The 18405-nt window shown below is 39.7% G+C and overlaps 1 protein-coding gene across 2 annotated transcripts; it reads left to right on the forward strand.

The window, feature by feature from the left end:
- The first annotated feature begins 2220 nt into the window (after positions 1-2220).
- hhla2b.1 (HERV-H LTR-associating 2b, tandem duplicate 1) lies at positions 2221-18121 on the forward strand. Of its 2 annotated transcripts, XM_072378523.1 has the most exons (9): positions 2221-2345; positions 4609-4854; positions 12351-12418; positions 12560-12683; positions 14076-14360; positions 14956-15287; positions 16077-16179; positions 16404-16463; positions 17478-18121. In XM_072378523.1, the coding sequence occupies exons 2-9, from the start codon at positions 4785-4787 to the stop codon at positions 17495-17497; spliced, it is 1062 nt and encodes a 353-aa protein (XP_072234624.1). In that variant the 5' UTR covers positions 2221-2345; positions 4609-4784; the 3' UTR covers positions 17498-18121. The 2 variants fall into 2 exon arrangements, with proteins under 2 accessions (XP_072234624.1, XP_072234623.1); XM_072378522.1 differs by having other exon boundaries at positions 2223-2345; positions 12351-12683.
- The last annotated feature ends 284 nt before the right edge of the window (positions 18122-18405 follow it).

Below are 18405 nucleotides of genomic sequence, written 5' to 3' on the forward strand. Positions count from 1 at the left end.
TGAGGGAGATGTGGAAGTTTCCCCTCACAGCTGATGTTTCCAGCTGTAAAGGTTTCCTGGATCTTCTGCCCTCCCTCCAGTTTATCCATTCACTCCTCTTCTCTCTCGCCCTGAATCTGTCTGCTTTGTCTCTGGTTTTATGGTTCTATCTCTGATTAAAATCGATAGGAATCTGTTCCTCGTGGCGATAGAGGAATCACACTAATTCCAACCTAATCCTCTTATCTACAGCCACAGCAATCTTTCACTAACCTACAAACAGTCACACAAACACACACACTCCCATCAGTAATCAGGATTTTATCGGCGAGACAATGAAAAATCAGGCACCTGTTCAGAGTATTCCAGGTTTGGCCACACCTTTACGTCAGGTGTGTGTGTGTGTGTGTTTGTGCAAAGTGGGTTTTTATGAGAGAAAACAATCCACAGGTTTGGATTCTCGCTCAAACAGAAAAAAATTGTCAAGATCAGCCGAGATTAAATTCGACCTGGAGTGGAGCGAAATGAGTCTAATCCAGCCTCAACTAGCACCTTCGTCATGTTACACCTCTGGAGAACATAAGCCAACGGACACACATAAATATGCCATGCAGCGGCACACAAACGCCATAAGGCATTTTAGGTGTTTGGTTAATTTTTTGAACAATTGCAGACTTCAGGGAATTTCCTCCTTTTCATTAAAGAGGAGGATTCAAAGTGATCTCATAATTACACACGATTCTCCCCTAATTTCTACACAGATTCTAATTGCGCAAAGACCCTAACCTTGAAACTGTGAAATAATCAGGAAATGACAAAGACTACAGAACGCAGTGAATGTTTTCTGTTGAATCTAATGTTTTCACAGTCACAAAAGTTGTCTTGTTGTCTTTGATTGAGTGTTTTGGGTTCTTTTGCACTTTTAAATACACGTCAGTGTCATCACAGAGCATCCACACACCCTTTAGTACAGGTTAGGACTAAAACATGACCATTACTGTCATTTTACTTGTTACCTTGGTTACAAGTAGCCACAACACATTAAAATGAACTACACGAGGCGTGGTGCGTTTTTTTTCTCGGTTCCTCAGATCAGTTATCTTTTGTGATTATCTTGAGTCTGAAGCGAGAAAAAAAAGTCTCTGGTTTAATGTTCACTCTGAAAATTTTTGAGATATTTGTGTCACTAGACCTCCCAATAAATTCCCATTAAGGTGTCAACATTTCATCACCAGTCTTTGGTGAAAACTCATAAACACAATTTCACTCTACACAACTGGAGTTTGATTTGTTTTGTCCAAAAGAAAACATTTTTGTGATTGGTTGGAGAGACACATTTGATGGAGACGTTTATTTGAAGTGCACAAAAATAGCACTAACTAATGCAGTACAACAAACAATGGTGAATATGGTAAAAGACATGCTATCTTATGATTTGTTAACTCTGCAGATGCCTTCATGGAAAGTTGTATGAGGTGTCCTAATTAAAGTGTTTGTTTTACAGCCAACCCCACAGAGTCATTCCTAATATTAAAATGTTAAGAATGCAATTTATGGTTACTTTACTATTTCAGTCTTATCAGCGATTAGTGTAATTATAGTACATAACAAGTTAAAGTTGAACAGTCCCTCCTTCATTTCCATCTCTTATCTGTATTTATTGTGTGTAACCCTTTAACTGCTGAGGTGGAGCTGCTCACTTGCTGGTTGTACCGATGTCCAGCTCCCAGTTGTGGCTGTGAGTAACTGTGGGGCTTCCCTGAAAAGGAGAACAGTGCCCTCAGTAAAACTTGTAGGGTAAACTAAAGGTTTCTCTGCTTCTTTGACTGTTTTACTTTTCCTTTCGACTTCTTCTTCTTCTTCTTCCACACACTGACAGGATGCCGGTGCTGCTTCAGTTTTTCACGTTTGATGGAGTTGTGATTTAAAAGAGAAGGCCAAACCTTTAGTGCAACTTCTGCTTCTCTGTGAGACCCAGCAGGTGTTTAACAGCTTCACTGCTGCCTGTCTCACATACAACACATAGCACATGACATGTGATGCGCACAGAAACAGCTCAACACTTTAAAAACAACCCCTCTGACATTTCACAGTGCAGCAAAGGAAATACTGACTCTCACTGAGGGTCCACATGTGTGTGTTTGTGTCTTTGCCAATCACAATTAAACTCCACCCATTCAGAGGAGGTGTGTGTGTCACAGAGCCTAGTGTATGGTTAGATGTGTGTGTGCAGCCTATTCTCTAAATAACCTGTTGATCCAGTCGTGCTGATACTCAGTCTCTGGAGGCAGCAGGCTGGGCTCTTCCTCTGCTCTTCACTCCTTCCTCTTTCTCCAGGATTTCATCTGAACTGCAGCTGAGTCACGGTAAGGCTCTGGTTTTTGTGGTCTCTTTGCTTTCACACACATTTCTCAGCACTTCACTGGCAGACACGACTGGCTCAACCTCTACAGCAGCTGTACATGTCAGTAACAGGACAGGTCTTCTTTTAGAAACTTTCAAAAAACCTCTTGTAAGTAAAATCTCACTGTTTAATGATATTTATTCATAGTGTATGATTTGTACACAGTTTAAGTCACCAACAGGTGACTTTTTTTGTTGTTTTTTTAATACAGCTTAAATGATCAGCAGGCCTCTAAAAACAGTATTTTCATTCATAAAACTAAACAGATTAGATTAAAAACACTACTGTATGTGTGAGATCAGATCTGAGCGGCACTGAGACGTCCACAAAACTGCCAATTATAGTCATTTAAAGCACCCTCTCAATATCCTTGAAGGAGTTTGTTTTATTGTCGTTTCTATTATGAATGATGCATAACGACTTTAAGCTGTCTGTTCACATTTAAACATTTAAACTTGTTGGTTACTTGGAAAGTTTCTTAAAGGTCTTGATTTTACAGAACATGTATGCAAACTGTTTGCATTTTGTTCCTATTTCCAAATAATGCTGAAAACTGTTTAATTGAAATAATTTTTCATGAACTTTGTTTACCTTCTGTGCCCTTATCCTTAGTGGGATGGGAAAAATGACACATGTAAAAACTAACATAAATTAAGGCAAAATAACAACTTAATAAAGCAAAGTTTGAAAATATATATTTTTTTAGATTTAGAGTGCATTTCAAATATCAAAAGAATAGAAGAGTAAATATATAATTATAGTTTAGTTTAAAGTTTTCTAGTGAAATCTCGTTACCATGAAAGCTTTTGGAAAAGCTAATTGTATCGTTGAAATCAGATCTCGGATTAAAGCCTAAATCTATCGTCAGTGGGTGTCTGAGGTGTTATTTCCAGAGTGTGCATGTCTACAGCACACAGAATTAAGTGATGAAGGGTGGTTTTGAATGTTTTGGAGACTCATGTGTGTGAATTTATTGGTCGAAATTATTCTCTTATTACAATTGAACTAATTGAGCTTTGACCTGAAAGCAATGATCAAATCCAGTCGGTGTCCACAACTAAACACAGGGCTCCGTGGATTAAAGACACTCTGCTTTGACTGCTGAAACAATAAGTGACCAGTGTAAACTAGAGGATAAATAAGAGTCTCGTGACTTTAGTGGTTTTAATGTGATTGACACAGTTCTAAAACTTGTTAGCTTCTGTGTTATTTAAGTTTGTTGCAGCAGAAATGAAGTAAAAATGACTTTCTGTAAAAGGTTCAAGGAGGCATTTAAAAACAGAACATTTACGTGATTAAACTCTTATTCGGCTGAGTCATTTGAAGTTTTTCAGGCAAATTCAGTTCATGTTCATGTCTTTACTCGTATTGAGTGAGAAATGTTCTGTGGAATTATGCAAACTGCATGGCTGAGCTGTCTGCAGATTTACCAAGAGTCAAATGCCATTTAGTGCAAACTTGCACCACTATTACTGCATTTTTTTATCTACTGCCAACATAAATGACTGGAAAAGATCCAAGCACTGCCTTTATTCTTCAGCCAACAATGAGATGGCAATAATGAGAGATTGTGTGCTTCTTCTGTAGTTAATAACACTTAAAGAGGGGATTGTCTTCAGCTCTAATGCAGGAAGGATCCAACCTAAACACATACAGACTGTGACAATGCCGGTTCACCCCTACCCATAAAAACGTCACTGACCATCATCACTTACTCATCACTTGTTCTCCTTCTGCATATTTCAAACAAGCTCTTGCAAACTTCCTGAAGCTTTAAGATTGATTGACTGCAGAGGTTTCCTCACAGCCTTTGAAGCACGCCAGAAAATTCACCTGTTTGTTAAGATAGTGGCAAGATGGTTTTATCATCTATCTTCCTCTTCAAATCATTCAGAGGATAAAAGAAGGGTTTGATATGAAGTATATGACAGAGAAATGACAGTGAGGCATGGTTGAGAACAAGGAAAAATGATTTTCAGAGTTTCTGGTGGAGAACATAGCTTTAAGACTCACAGAACTGTATTTTTGGTGATAAAAAGGAAGGTTGATCAACTAAATCCTCCCGCTCATAAAGGGATTCAACTTTAATTCTCCTTAGAAAGGAGAATTAAAGTTTCAAACTGCATATCTTCCTGTGCCCATATCATCAAGAATGTCTCTAATTATGCTTTTTTTTCCCTTCCTTGTTCCTTGTATTTCTGTGCCTGTGATGTTGAACCACCCAGCGAGATCCAAAGACCGACCTGCCACAAGGGGAAAAATAAGGGTGGAAAAATACGGCTGAAATCACCACAGTGGAAGGAGCGTGGACTGAGGGCCTGTCTGCACGAGTATCTCTGTGTCATCGGAGTGTACGTGTGCATCTTTCTGCATCTTAAATGTGCGCAGCTGAAAGGAAATCATGTCTGCGATACACACCTGGGCTTGCTTCCTTCTCTGGATCAGCTTTGCCACACAGGACAAAACCCCAGGTAAGACACAATTGTCTCTTTGTCCAGCAGCCTGAACTGATCCGACAACACAGAGTCGTATTCATGGTTTTAAAGACTGAAGGCTTTCTTTACAGATACTGATACACACACCAAAAAAACCCTGAATGTGTGTAGCTTAAAACTGCACGTTTCAAGATTAGGAAACTGTTTCATATTAGTCAGATGGCACATTCGTTCTTTTTCCTCTGAATGTCAGAGGAGGACTCAGGACGGAAAAATTCTCTGGCCACAGCGGGTGAAAGAGCAGTTGATCCTAAAAGAAAAACTATTTGACTCAGGAGCTTCATTGCTCACATCTGTGCAGAAGTTTAACTCAGATCAGAGTGCATTTATTAGGAAATTAAATGAAAAGTAGGAGAGAAAACACAGGAGCACAAGAGAGCTCAGCTCCAAAATCATAAAACTGTGACTTGCAGCCCTGCACATCAAACAAGGCCCTGCAGTTTGTTCAGATGACTCAGATGGTGTCATACGGTGGAAGGCAAAGTTCTGAGGATAAAAAAGCAGAGGCTGCACATTTAAAAAGGCACATGAGGACTGAAGTATTCTTTAATGCTGCAGCTGAAGCTGGAAAAAAATTCAGCAGCGTTTTGGACATTTTAATCTACAATAATGTGTCATAATTGATAACTGTACGGCAATATCTAAAATGTGGGAAAAAGTCAACAGTATTGATCTTTATTTTGAAAAAACGACTGCATTTCCTTTAGAGAGCACATTCTCGGGTGCCTGTTTATTGTGTAGCAGCTCGCTGGGAGACTTCATGGAACTGAGCCACTGTTGATGAATATAAAACGTGGTGTTACCTTGGTTTTAAACAACCAGTCCTCCAGCTGATACAACCTTATTCATACCCTTAAAGGCAGCCCATCAGATAATTTGTTCTGCCATTAGATATGCCCCACGAGAGAATTTCCAGATAGGAGCAAATATCATTCGTAACTGTGTCCTTTAATAAGCCACAAAGTCCTTTTAAGGAGGAATAAGGGGGCGGTAGGAGAGAAATGGCACCTTTACACACAGCACTGTTATCCATCGATTTCAACATCTATGATACAAGAGTTTCTTCATTTCTGGGTAACATTCATGCAACAAAATGAGCTTCCTAAAACACTTTCATTACGTCCTGGCGGTGCTGGTCAAAGTCCAGGTGTCGACCTCATACCTGATGCTAATAAAATGAATAACTAGTAATTACAGTACTGTCATAAAGTACATGGCAGTACTGCAATATTGGATAATAATAATGATAATAATACTAAAATAATGCAGCCAGTTCATAAAATAGGTACTCTTTAGAAGGAAGATGTATAAAAATGAGCAGGCAAAGAAAGAGTTTTTTTTGGGGGGGGGCGCATTTGATTAAATCCAGAGTTTTAACTTAAATTAAATGATTTACAATCAAGTTTTGAATTAAGGAGTACTTAACTACCTCTTCCTTTAAATCAAGAACTGTAAAAACCATCAGATATTCTTTTTTTTGTATTAGCACCTGCTTTTTACTGCAGAACAAAATCGCTCTCGGCATCCCTCTGAGCTCCTGCAGACAAAAACAATCTGAAATTATGTTTAAAGAATATGCGATGTCATGAGAGCAACTGTATGTAAGGTGTAAAAATGGTGATGATGAGGGTCGAGTTTCAGTGAAGCACTCTGTTATTACCTGAAAATAACCAGGAAGTAAAAAAGCATTTGGGAAATGTTAGCATTAAAAAATGCTCATTATGAGGAGTCTGTGGCTTGTTAAAGGAAATCACATCTGTTCTGATCAGGAAACACTCATGTGAGTTGATTTACCTCCTGCTGCTACTTTTACAGGGCACCATTATGGGTTCTACTTTTATTTCAGTTGGAGACCTGGATTGATGATATTAACTTCAGCGCACAGAAAATGAAGGAACAAAGAGTGGGGCAGTGATTCATGGCTTGAGCCAAAGGAGGAAATGGACCCAAATGTAGGACTTACAGGCAAAAGAAGCAGAGACTTTATTGATATAATTAACTAAAGATGTTGCTGAGGCAGGAACTAACTAGTTTAACAAGGAAATAAAACACTGATGTCGACACATACCAGACTGACTAGCTGACAGAGGTGAGCGATGATGATGATCTCGTGATGAACAAAGAAAATCATCGTCAGATCATCATCATCATCGCTCACCTCTGTCAGCTAGTCAGTCTGGTATGTGTCAACATCAGAGTTTTCCTTGTTAAACTAGTTAGTTCCTGCCTCAGCAACACCTTTAGTTAAATAAATAATGAACAAAGGGTGCGTAGTGGTGATTAGCTAAGCAAACCCAGGGGTAAAACAACAGGATGTCAGCGTTACACTAAACACAAGAAGTCGGGTTCAACAGAATAAAACGATATTCAGAGTTTCAATCAATATATTCAAAGGTTCATTCCATATATTCAAAGATTAATTTCCTGAAAGGCACGCCATATATATATATATATATATATATATATATATATATTGTATATGCATTGCTTACTGATCGAGTGTAGGTTACACTTTTGTCACAACCTTGTTGGCTTTAGTAAATAAAACCATTGACTATGATTATAAAAACATCTCAATCTGGGCTAAAATACATTCTTTGTACTACGCAACCACTCCGCTCGTGTATGACACAGATTGCTCCCACTACAACTTGAGGTCACATGCTCTTAAAACATAATTGTTGGTCGTAATTTTTCTGCATGAAGAAATGACCCGTTGGGCTGATTTCAGATGGTTTAAACAGTTTGATGATAAGTTTAAATGTCTCCTGTCCAAAAAAATATAAGAAATATTTATCTCAAATGTAGCAGCATAAAAAGAAATGTGCCAATAAAATGCATGTAGCTGAAAAACTTAGTTACTTTACTTCTCCTTGATAATCTGGAGCCAGCTTCATCTATTATTTAAGACAAAAGGTGTTTTCAGAAGCTGATCATCACTGATACCTTTTGGCTATGTGCACACTCAGGATGGCATTGTTACCAATGTGTTATCTAAAATCTGTGCATGTAAATGAAAAACAGCCACTCAAACGTCTCTGAATGTGAATGTTTCATCCTTTACAGAGAAACGTATCCTGAAAAATGGCCGGTGTAATGTTTTAAACAGACAGATTAAAATCTGCATCTACTTGTCTCTCCCAGATTAATACAGTACAATCTTACAATAAAATAAATTACAATGTTTTTTCACTAAGAAGGCTGCTGAGTAAAAACTTTCTCTCAATGTCCACCACAACATATAAATAATTAAACATTTTTTTCTTTTCATGGTGTTTGAAAGAATAGGCACAGACTCATTTTAAAGCTGCATCCTATGACTTTTGTTCCCCATAGTGACTAGAAACAGGTGCCTGTTGCTGCTGGAAACATGACTGCTGGGGGCTGAAAAAGACAAATTATAGGTGGAGCTTCACAAAATGTTAACAAGAATAATTACACCTTGAGTCAAGTCTTAACCTATTCACCTAACAGTTAAAAGTGAGTAACTTGCGGTTTATTTAATGAAATGAGGATGTATGTGAGGTCAGTGTTTGACACTTAGTCAGCTACCCTGAATGAACTGTGTTTGCTTCACTGCAAAACGTTCTGCAAGAGCCAGAAATGTAACACCCCAGTGTGACAGGAGCGGACTGTGATGGTGGTGTGGCGCAGGTCTGCCAGGCAGTCGAAGCTATTGGCTACGTCACACAGGTGTGAGTCAGAGGCATGAGTCAGTGTTGTGATTTACAAGAAAAGGAAGAATGAGGGCAAAGAGCTGCTTGCTTGAGCTGGCAAAGTCCGTCAAAACACTGTCAGCATGAGATGAAGCAAGGAGGGTGCCGCTGATAACACATTCTGCACATAGTTTAAAGTTGCAAACAAGAACTTAGTTGAGGTCTGCTTCATTGGCTTAAAAAAACAGGAAGGTTCATGCTGGTTGGTAAAGCCCACACTTTGATGGAAATCAGGTTTTTAACTCATGTTCTTAGATGGTTGTGTGTCTGTGTGAGGGATTTCTGCTTTGAATCTGCAGTGCACAGACATTCTGCAGAGGGCTGGCAGTCTTTAAACGGTCTTTATACTCTATGTAGAAGACCCAAACCCTGGGGGTGTAGAGCATTTTCTATGTGCTGTGACTGATGAAATGAAAAGCTACCACAGGCTAAAGTTAGCCAAGGGCGAGTGACCAGGACCGGAGTCACTCGCAGTTAGCCTGAAAGTTTGTACAGATGTGAGGAATGGAGATGATCTTTTTTAGGGGACTGATAAGTGCCTAAAAGGGTCAGAGTGCTTCTGTTATAAGACACAGGAAGTAGACAAAAGTAAAGGTTTTGCCCAAAAATGTGTTCTTACATGGTTCAAATTTGAGACTGAATTTCTTGGAGAAAGGATTGGTTGTTTTGAGAGATATTTACCCACAAACAGTTTATACACACTAAGGATTTATCCACTGAAAAAATTCTCCCAAAAAGGCTCTGATCTGCAACACGGGGACTAAACAAACTCTCGAGGGGCCTTTAAGTCTTGAAGGTTGCGAGCTGGGGCTTTTGTGGCTCAGACTTATTTTTCCAGTCTATTTCATACATATTTCATCTGTGGACTTGATCATGACTTGGCCTCTAAATGTTGGAGGCTTTGTCCTGCCCGTCAAACCACTGCTGAACACTTTGCAGTATGTAACAGAGTAGTTAAGGCTGGTGTTGCATAAAAAGTCTCACCTGCCTGCAGCTACACAGCTCCATGCACAGTAAAATGTGCTGCACTGTGCATTCATAAATCTTTCTGTCAGTGCTAGGCACTACATTTAGCATGTTCTAACTACTGTGGTGTTTTGACCCAGTCCTCTGGCCAGTATAATTTAGCTTACAAAAAATCATTAAACTGTCAAATGTTTCTGCTTCCAACACATTAACTTAAACACCTCATTCGCTTCCTGCCATGTACCTATAATATGTTAACCAGTGAGTTGTTTGTTCCCTGTTCTGCAGAGGAAATGACCAAACCTGCGTGAGTCATCTCTTGACACACGAGCTCAGACATGTTGGCAGTGCTTGCAATGGTGCTGCTGCTTTTCTATTAATCAGCCAAGAAATATTTAGTATTAGCCAGGGTTATTGTTTGGGTATTTTTTTTTTCTATCATGTCAAAAGTAAGTCTTCAAGTTTGACATTTTCTCATTATACCCCATAGCTACCAGTTAGAACAAGAATGTGTGAGTTTATCTTCCCACCTGATGTTTTAAGGGGACTATTTCAGGTTGGTTCTGTCTTGCACATCATGTCGTACTATAACCTAATGTTCCTTTGCAGATGAACACTCCTTCTTGGCTGTGTGTCAATAAGGTAACCTTTAGGGTGGAAGTTTTCTTCAGGTGTGTTCCCTTTTCCAGCAAGGAAGTACTCACTTTGAAACTACAGTATGTCATCGATTGTCTATGAGCTCACATTCAGAGATTAAATAAAGCTAAAATATAAGTTAATGTGTATAAATACAGAGGAGGGTTTCATCAGTTCATCCAGGGATAGAAGCAATATAGACGACTGCATCAAAGATGATGGACTTGCTGCAGATCATTTTTCACTTGAGCTTTTTTCTTTTGTTATACTCAATAAAACTCCTTAGTGTGATGGTAACATGTAGTGAAAGAGCCAAAAGGAGAAAAGCTGCTGTCAGTGGACCAGTGAAAGAACAAGTGAAAGGTAATAGTGCAGTGAGAGTTTTAGCTTTAGTTGAGTTTGTTAAGAGTTAAGAATGACATTATAAAGACATGAATATAAGACTTAAGCAAAACAATAACTAAACAAAAGAACCTTACAACACAATGGTTTCCAGCTGTGAGCCGGTGCTGTCATCTGATAAGCAGCCATTATCACTGTGAGCTTTTTAAATACTAACACGCATGGTGACAGACCCAGCAACCGAATACTACATTTCTGCATACACCTGTTTTTAGGGCCTCTTTTTAATATTCTAAGTGAGGTCCATCTATCATCATTTGTTTTCGTGTCAGGAGCTGTTGCCACGACAAAAGATGCTGTTGACACATGTTGCAGTTTTACATTTTAAGCATTGATTATTCAAATCCTCTCAACAGACGGAGAAGGTACAATTACACAGTTAAAAGTCCAACCACGCTTTGTGGCATGTATAGAACTGCTTAGGCAGGTTAATCTGATTCAAGATGGTGAAAGGAAAATATCAACAACAATGACTTAAGTAACATATGGGTCGGAAATTATGGTCAGCATCGCATATTTGATGGTTTGGATTTGTCAGGGGAAAAAAAGAACAGAAAAGCAAACTTTCCACAAAAAAAACCCCAGTTGATTTATTCACAATAGAACATAGAAAACACATCAAATGTTCAAGATGAGACATGTTACTGTTTCATAATAATATTGGCTCATCTTGACTTTAATGGGAGCAACATGTCTCAAAAAAGCTGGGCCAGGTCCATTTTTCCCCACTGTGTATCATCCCCTCTTCTTTTAAAAACAGTCTGAAAACATCTGGAACCGAGGAGACCAGCTGCTGGACAGGGAGAGGAATGTTGTCCCTGTCTGATATAGAATTCTTTTTTTGAGAATCAAACATTGGTTTATGAGATTTTCAAATCATTGTATTCTGGTTTTATTAATATTTCATGTGTCCTAACTTGGAGGTGGGGGTGTACATAAACACAGATGTTAGCAGAGTTATAGAATAAAACTTCATTCAGTGGAGAAAAACAATAGCAGCTAGTTTGCAGAGATTTGGAAAAAAGCAATACGGCCAGATGAGTGACTCGTCATGTTCTTGACAAGTGGGCAAGAGCATGTGTTAGGTACTCCACGAGAATACTGCAGGCTTGAATACTTGACCCCTGCAGACAGGGGATCCAATGGCTCTGCTATGCTGTGGAGAGCATTTTGCTGGCATGGTTTGAGTCCACATGTCCTCTTGGAGGGTCACTGCAAAGAGTAATCTCATCCTGGATGAAAATACCTCATCCCCCAGGGCACAAATGGGTTGAAGAGAGCTCTTCACAAAAGTCATCAAAATACCAAATAAGGGAATATCACTTTGAAGAGTGGTGTTCTCTCTCTCCAGAGCTCCTGAAAACTTTCAAAATGAATGCCAAGAAGTATATATGGTTGGAAAACTTACTTAGAAACTGCATCATCTCATTTGTTACCTATCCATCATCAGAGCCCTGATGGTTAATATGCTTCAAGGCGTCACAATGCTTCTATAATTATTGGTACTTTGAGCAGTAAGGAGGATCCAGAGCCACCTAAAGTCACGTAAAAAAGGAAGTATTACAGCCTTCAGTTCCAAATCTGGTTCTTACCAGATCTTAACATTAGGTTAATAAAACTTCCCATGACTCTGACAAAAACTAAGATAAAAGTAGCAGCCAGGTGCTGCTGATCAATGCACTGATTAACTGATCAATTTGTTTGAAAAAAAAAAAAAAAAGCCTCATTGTGACTCTTCATGCCATGTTTCAGACGTCACGGTGACCTGCTTTGTTTCTGAGGAGTGTGTGCTCCCCTGCAACTTCCAGCCCGGCAGTAAGGCGACCATCGAGTGGTTCAGACAGAACGTGGTGGTGTACAAGTTTGAGCGGAAGGACGACAACAGCAACAGCAGCAGTAGCAGTAAGGAGCATTTCAAGCATGAGCAGCTCACTGGACGCGCCTCCATTTCCCCAGTCCAGATATCCAACGGCAATGCCACCATGATCCTTAGGAGGAGTGGTCTTAAAGACAGGGGCACTTACAGGTGTCATGTGCTCACCTCTGAGGGCGAACACGATGCAAAAGTCATCTTGAAGGTGGAAGGTGAGTTTACAAGTGAGGTTTGGATGTTTCCGCACTTACAGTAGCAAGGCTGATTTAACGTGTTTGGGAAAATGTATTCAAATGTCCCCAATCATCAAATAATACTCACCAAAAAAAAAAAAAAACACCTTCACCTTGCGAAGTAGTACCACACGCAACTTTCATCTTACAGTTTTACTGTGCAGATCCGACGCTACAGTATGACAAACAGTTTCAATCTCAACATGATCCATTCAGCTGTAACAAAGACGTCACAGTCTGAATGCCCCCAGAGAAGATCAACAAACCTGACGGGCTGCATTAAAGCACCTCCGCCAGTCTTCAGAGGAAAATCTGCTTTCATTTTCCACATAGAACAGAAGACTCTGCAAGCTTCCAATAAATGAGTCACCTGTCAGGCCATGCGACTTTGCTAGCAACTGGAACTCAAGCTGGCTCACACTAAATGGTAGTTAAAAGCCAGTTTTCCCTTCAGAGTGGTAAAATGAGTGTGAGGCAAAGTACTGGGGTGAAAGTCCTGAGCCACTTACAGGTGAAATGTGTGACCTCACTTAACCACCGGGTGCTGCACTTGAGCAGAAAAACCCAACTTCAAAACAAACTGAGACAAACTAAAGGAGAAACCTGACTTGGAGCTCATTTGATAGCTCATAAGTCTATATAATAAGGTATAAGGACTTATACTATGTCACTATGTCAGAGTCTCAGAGAAGGAAAAACGTGAAACTTTGCTCGATTTGACGAACACTTGCATGAGTGAACACTCAGAGAGGCTGTGATCTATATTAACATCGTCAGTACACCGCTTCAGCTGCAGTAACATGTATTTGCTGCTGTGGAAAGATTAATTAAATGTTGCATATCAGAACTTTAAATAAAAAATAGAAGGAAATCAATGCAAATGGACAGCAGGAAAAATACTAGGATTGTTCAGTGTGTTATCAGTACTGACAGAATCAAAGCATAAACCACATGCTTGCTTGAAAAAACCTTAAAGTTAACCATAAGAAAAAAATAGATAAAACAGAAGGAATCAGGTAAAAGTTTACACCCCTGGCAAGGCTGAATAAAAAGTTCCTGGATCCAGATTGACGTTAAAAGTTATTTACTTCCATGTAGAATCATGTCAAACATGTGTTCCATTCAAAACAAACAAATAGGTTGTTTGTTCAGACCATTAATTATTAATATATTATTAAATATGACCCCTTTTATTCCTCTTGTGGCTGCATTAAAGTATAACTTTTTAACAGAGGTCTCATGATATCTTCATAAGAATGATATCACCCAGCGCCAGGCTATATTAGGCCCTGACATTTAGAGTCTATCATCAGAGGCTTCTGGAAACATTAAGCAAGCTGTGTGTCTTTCTGTGTGTGTTTGTGTGAATAGCACCTATCCGAGGCCTGTTTCTGGAACAGTCCAGGATGAGCGGCTACGAGGAAATGAAGTGCACCGTCCGCAATGTCTTCCCAGCTCCTCGGGTAACCTGGGCGACCGAACCACCCACATTCGAAGACCTGCGACCGGTCACGCGCATGCTGGCTGACAAGAAGGGCCTGTACACGGTTGACAGCCGACTGAAGCGACTAAAGGGACAACCTGACCTCATCTACATCTGTAAAGTGACCACTTCATATGGTGGTCCAGCCTGGACCGCCTCACTCAGGGAGAGAGGTACAAATGTTTCCAGTTATGCTGGTTTCATGTGTTGAAAGGTGTGTGGATCAGAATAGCTGCTGTGCTTTTCTGATAGATTTACCCAGTAAAATCTCTCTGGATTGGATCTATCCAGCTGTTTTCTTTATATATATCCTCCTTTTGTAGAGGATGAAAACATCAGATGAGTGTGCAGCTCTTAGAAAACAAAACTCCTCCTCACATTAATATAAAAAACACATGAAATAAACTTTTTGGTCATGTTTTTTACATGGCTTTTGGGTTTGAGCTCTTATTGATTCATTTATTTATTTCTGTCTCAGGAGAGAAGAACTGCAGTCACTAACTATGATCAAATAAATGCAAATAAGAATCAATTTGCATTCACTTTTTCAAATTTTCTGAAACTTGATTAGTTGGGTTTGATGAACCTGCATCACTGAAAGATATGCAGACTTTTTCGTGTTTCTTAGGCAGCTTTATTAGGGAGATGCATGCAAATTTGTTATAAAAATGTAACTATAGTGTAGTTTTATTGCTAATACAGTCCAGTAAAATAACTGTGACCTCATTGATATGTGTTGAATATGTTGCTACCTTTGCTCCCTGGCAGAAATAAGAGGAACTCAAGGGAAAGATCTGACCATCCCCTGCAGTGCTCCTACTTACCTGAACAATCCCTCCCTCCAGTGGACCTTCTCCAACGGTGAGGACTTTTCCCGCATCCTCACCTATGACAGTCGGTCAGGGCGCAGCGTCTCCATGCCGCCATGGGACAATCACATGGAACTGGACAACTTCAGGGTCCCGTTTGGAGACGGCGCCCTACGACTGATGGACCCCAAACACTTGGAGCACACGGGCAGCTACACCTGCGAGTTCTCCGTGCCGTACAGCTCACACACCGAACGCAATGAAGTGACCATCCACGATCCTGAAGGTGAGGTCACGAACACAACCGTCACGAGGCAGCTAACACAACTCAAACATGTTAAAGGAGTTTTTACTGCTGAGTCCCCTTTTTTCAGCTGTACATGTGAAACTTTGAGAGGTCAGGTAAACCCTGTGTTTGAGAAATTTCATGCCAGCTATCAGAAGAACATTTGAGAACTTTCACAGCGCCCAGATTCAGACTCAGTCCCTCTTCAGTTGTTGCACAAGGAGCTTTATTTTCCTTGAGATTTTCAGCAGATTCAAAGGACAGAAAACCTTTGGGATTACGCTTTTCTTGCATCACAATAATAATCAGAAAATTCTTTGCACCATTGAACTCTTGTTGAACTGCTCCACAATCTCTAAATGACAGCTACGTATTTAAGAAAGTACAAAGGGAAACCCAGAAGTGGATCTCATCTGTTTGAAGGATTTTAAATGATTACGGTCATTATAAACCTCTGCTGAACCAGTCTTTAGGAACACCAACTCTCAGTACTGCAGGCAGTATACGGAGGGACTTTACACTGATCTCATGAAATACTTTAGGGTTTAACATTTTTCTTTAGATTATGACAGGAGTCTGTAATTAAAGCTTTAATGCTCAGCTCTTTCATTGGGTTTTTTCTTAATAATCCAAATTGGTCTGGACTGACTTGCCGAGTAGAATAGTTGAAAGTCAAGTGGATTTAACCCTGCTTCTGGGGATGTTTATGTTCCATAGAAACATACCTTTGGATGTAGAGTGCATTTTGTCTTAGAAGTCTGTGTGTGTGTTTGTTACCTTTTGCAGAAAAAGAGCAAAGAGCATCAGAGGATGCCTCTTACTGGTGGGTCATCGGTCTGGTGGCTGCAGTGCTGGTTCTAGCTCTGGCAGGAATGCTGGCCTACCTGAAGCTGAGAGGTAAAAGATGTTGAGAAAAAAAAAAATTCAGTTGCAACATACATGTACAAGTCACAATGTTTGTTTCTGGTCCCTCTTGTTTTCTGACTGATTTCTACTTAAGGCTGGCATTTAAAGAGGGAGCAGCCAACAACTGTGTGCTCATGTGTGTACAGATTTATTAAACACTGTCAGTGTCTTGTAATGAAAAGGTTCAATCACACAATGGCTCTTTCCATCTGCAGGAAGAACCTCGAAGCCCAGAAACGACCCCGAAGAGGTGACGGAGCTGAACTTGGTCAAAGGTTGGTCATCAAAACTATACGTCACATGCACTACTAAAAACAGACACTAGATGGAGCCAGATGATAACTTCTGCTGGCTCTAGACAAACCACTTACAAGTCCAACTGTCTAAAACAGATTTTTATCATATGACTGTTGAATTAAAGTTTGTTAAACTGTAATAAGGATCTAAAGCAAGTTTTAAGGCAAGCAGCTCACTTTCAGCAGCCCTGGTTCCTGTCTTTATACTAAGCTAAACCAGCCAGCTGCTGGATGCAGCTTCTTTTTTACCACACGGATATAAATTATGTCAATATTCTCATCTGTCCATCTTAAAGTAAGCAAAGTGTGCCAAACTACCAGAGAACTGTTGTTTTTGCAAGATGCATTAAAAATGAGCATATAACCCCATTCCAAAAGAGAGATGCTGGGTAAAATGAAATTAGAAATTTAATGCAATGATTTGCAAATCTCATAAAGCACTAATTTATTCACAATACAACACAGAAAACATATCAAAGTGAAAGTGAGACATTTTACTGTTCCATGAAACATATCAGATCATCTTGAATTTGATGGCAGCCATAGGTCTCAAAAAATTGTGACAGGTAAATAATTCCCACTGAGCAGCATCCCCTCTTCTTTTAAAAACATCTGGAACTGAGGAGACCAGCAGCTGGACCTTTGGGAGAAGAGTGTTGTCCCGTTCTTGTCTGATAGAGGATTCTAGCTGCTCAGCAGTCCTGGAGTTCCACTAACATTTTGAGACAGAAAATTCAAGATGAGCTGATATTTTACATGAAACAGTAAAATGTCTCACTTTAAACCTTTAACATATTTTCACATGTGCGATTGTGAAAACATTTTGGTTTATGAGACTTTATTTTTATTGACATTTTACACAGCATCCCAATCTTTTTGGAATGGGGTTGACAAGCAGAGAAATGAAAAGGTCTTATTTAATTAATTTTCCTGTTGAACTTTATGGCCTCTGTGTCTCATCCTCTAATGCTAAACACGTTTGTCATGTTTCAGATGCAGCAGCAGGGCAGTAACCTGCATATGTTTGACCGTCTGCAGCACCGATGGACGCTCATCCCTCCTCACTGGCACTTGATCACACTGAGCACTATCAGGCACAACAGCCTGAAACACCTTAACTAACAAGGCACTAACAAGACACACTTATGAGGAACTCCAAGTTTCTGAGAAACAGAAGTCTCATTAGGATTTTTTATTTTATTTTTTGAAAAAAGGATCACAACATTGCCTTAAAATGACTGATGTCAGAATGGGCATTCTTTGGATTTTGGAGGAAACCCAGAGGAGCAGCTGCATTTCAGACTCTTCACGCTAACACAGGAACGCAAACTCACAAAGTATAAATGGCTCTCAACATCTTCATGAGGGCTTTATGAACCCTGACAGTGCATCTGATAAGCTGTAGGTATTTCAGAAACTCTCTGGGAAAAATGTCCATGTAAAGATCCCAGCGGATTAATCTACATTTCACAGGGATGAACCAGCGCTGGAATTATGCTGAAAATCAGTTTCTGGTCTTAAACGGTTGCTGCTCTCATAAAAAAAAAAAACAGAGATGAACTGCTCAGTAGCCTGAAATAAACCATGTTCCCGCTAAAAATGTGGTTGATGACTTTAAGGACTGGTGATATGGGACAGTATTATGCTTAATGCTGTATATTTGACCCAACAGGAAGTGGTAAGTAACACATCCTTCTAGAAGGATTAGTCAGTTTCCTCACAATCGTGAATCATTTCAACGTATAAAAACATTTTTGGCTTGGTCTCAAAATCTCATTTAGTTGAGCAGTTTCTACACCTGCAGAGAGGGTTAGACAAATGCAAAAGAGAAGATAAACGTGAGAAACAGTTTATGATCACTGACAGCCTTCTTTGACTCTCTGTCCCGTTAAACAGCATAAACAACAGTGCAGATTCACTG

Source organism: Leuresthes tenuis, unplaced genomic scaffold (assembly GCF_036924035.1).
Source record: "Leuresthes tenuis unplaced genomic scaffold, fLeuTen1.0.hap1 SCAF_24, whole genome shotgun sequence".
NCBI lineage: Eukaryota > Metazoa > Chordata > Actinopteri > Atheriniformes > Atherinopsidae > Leuresthes > Leuresthes tenuis.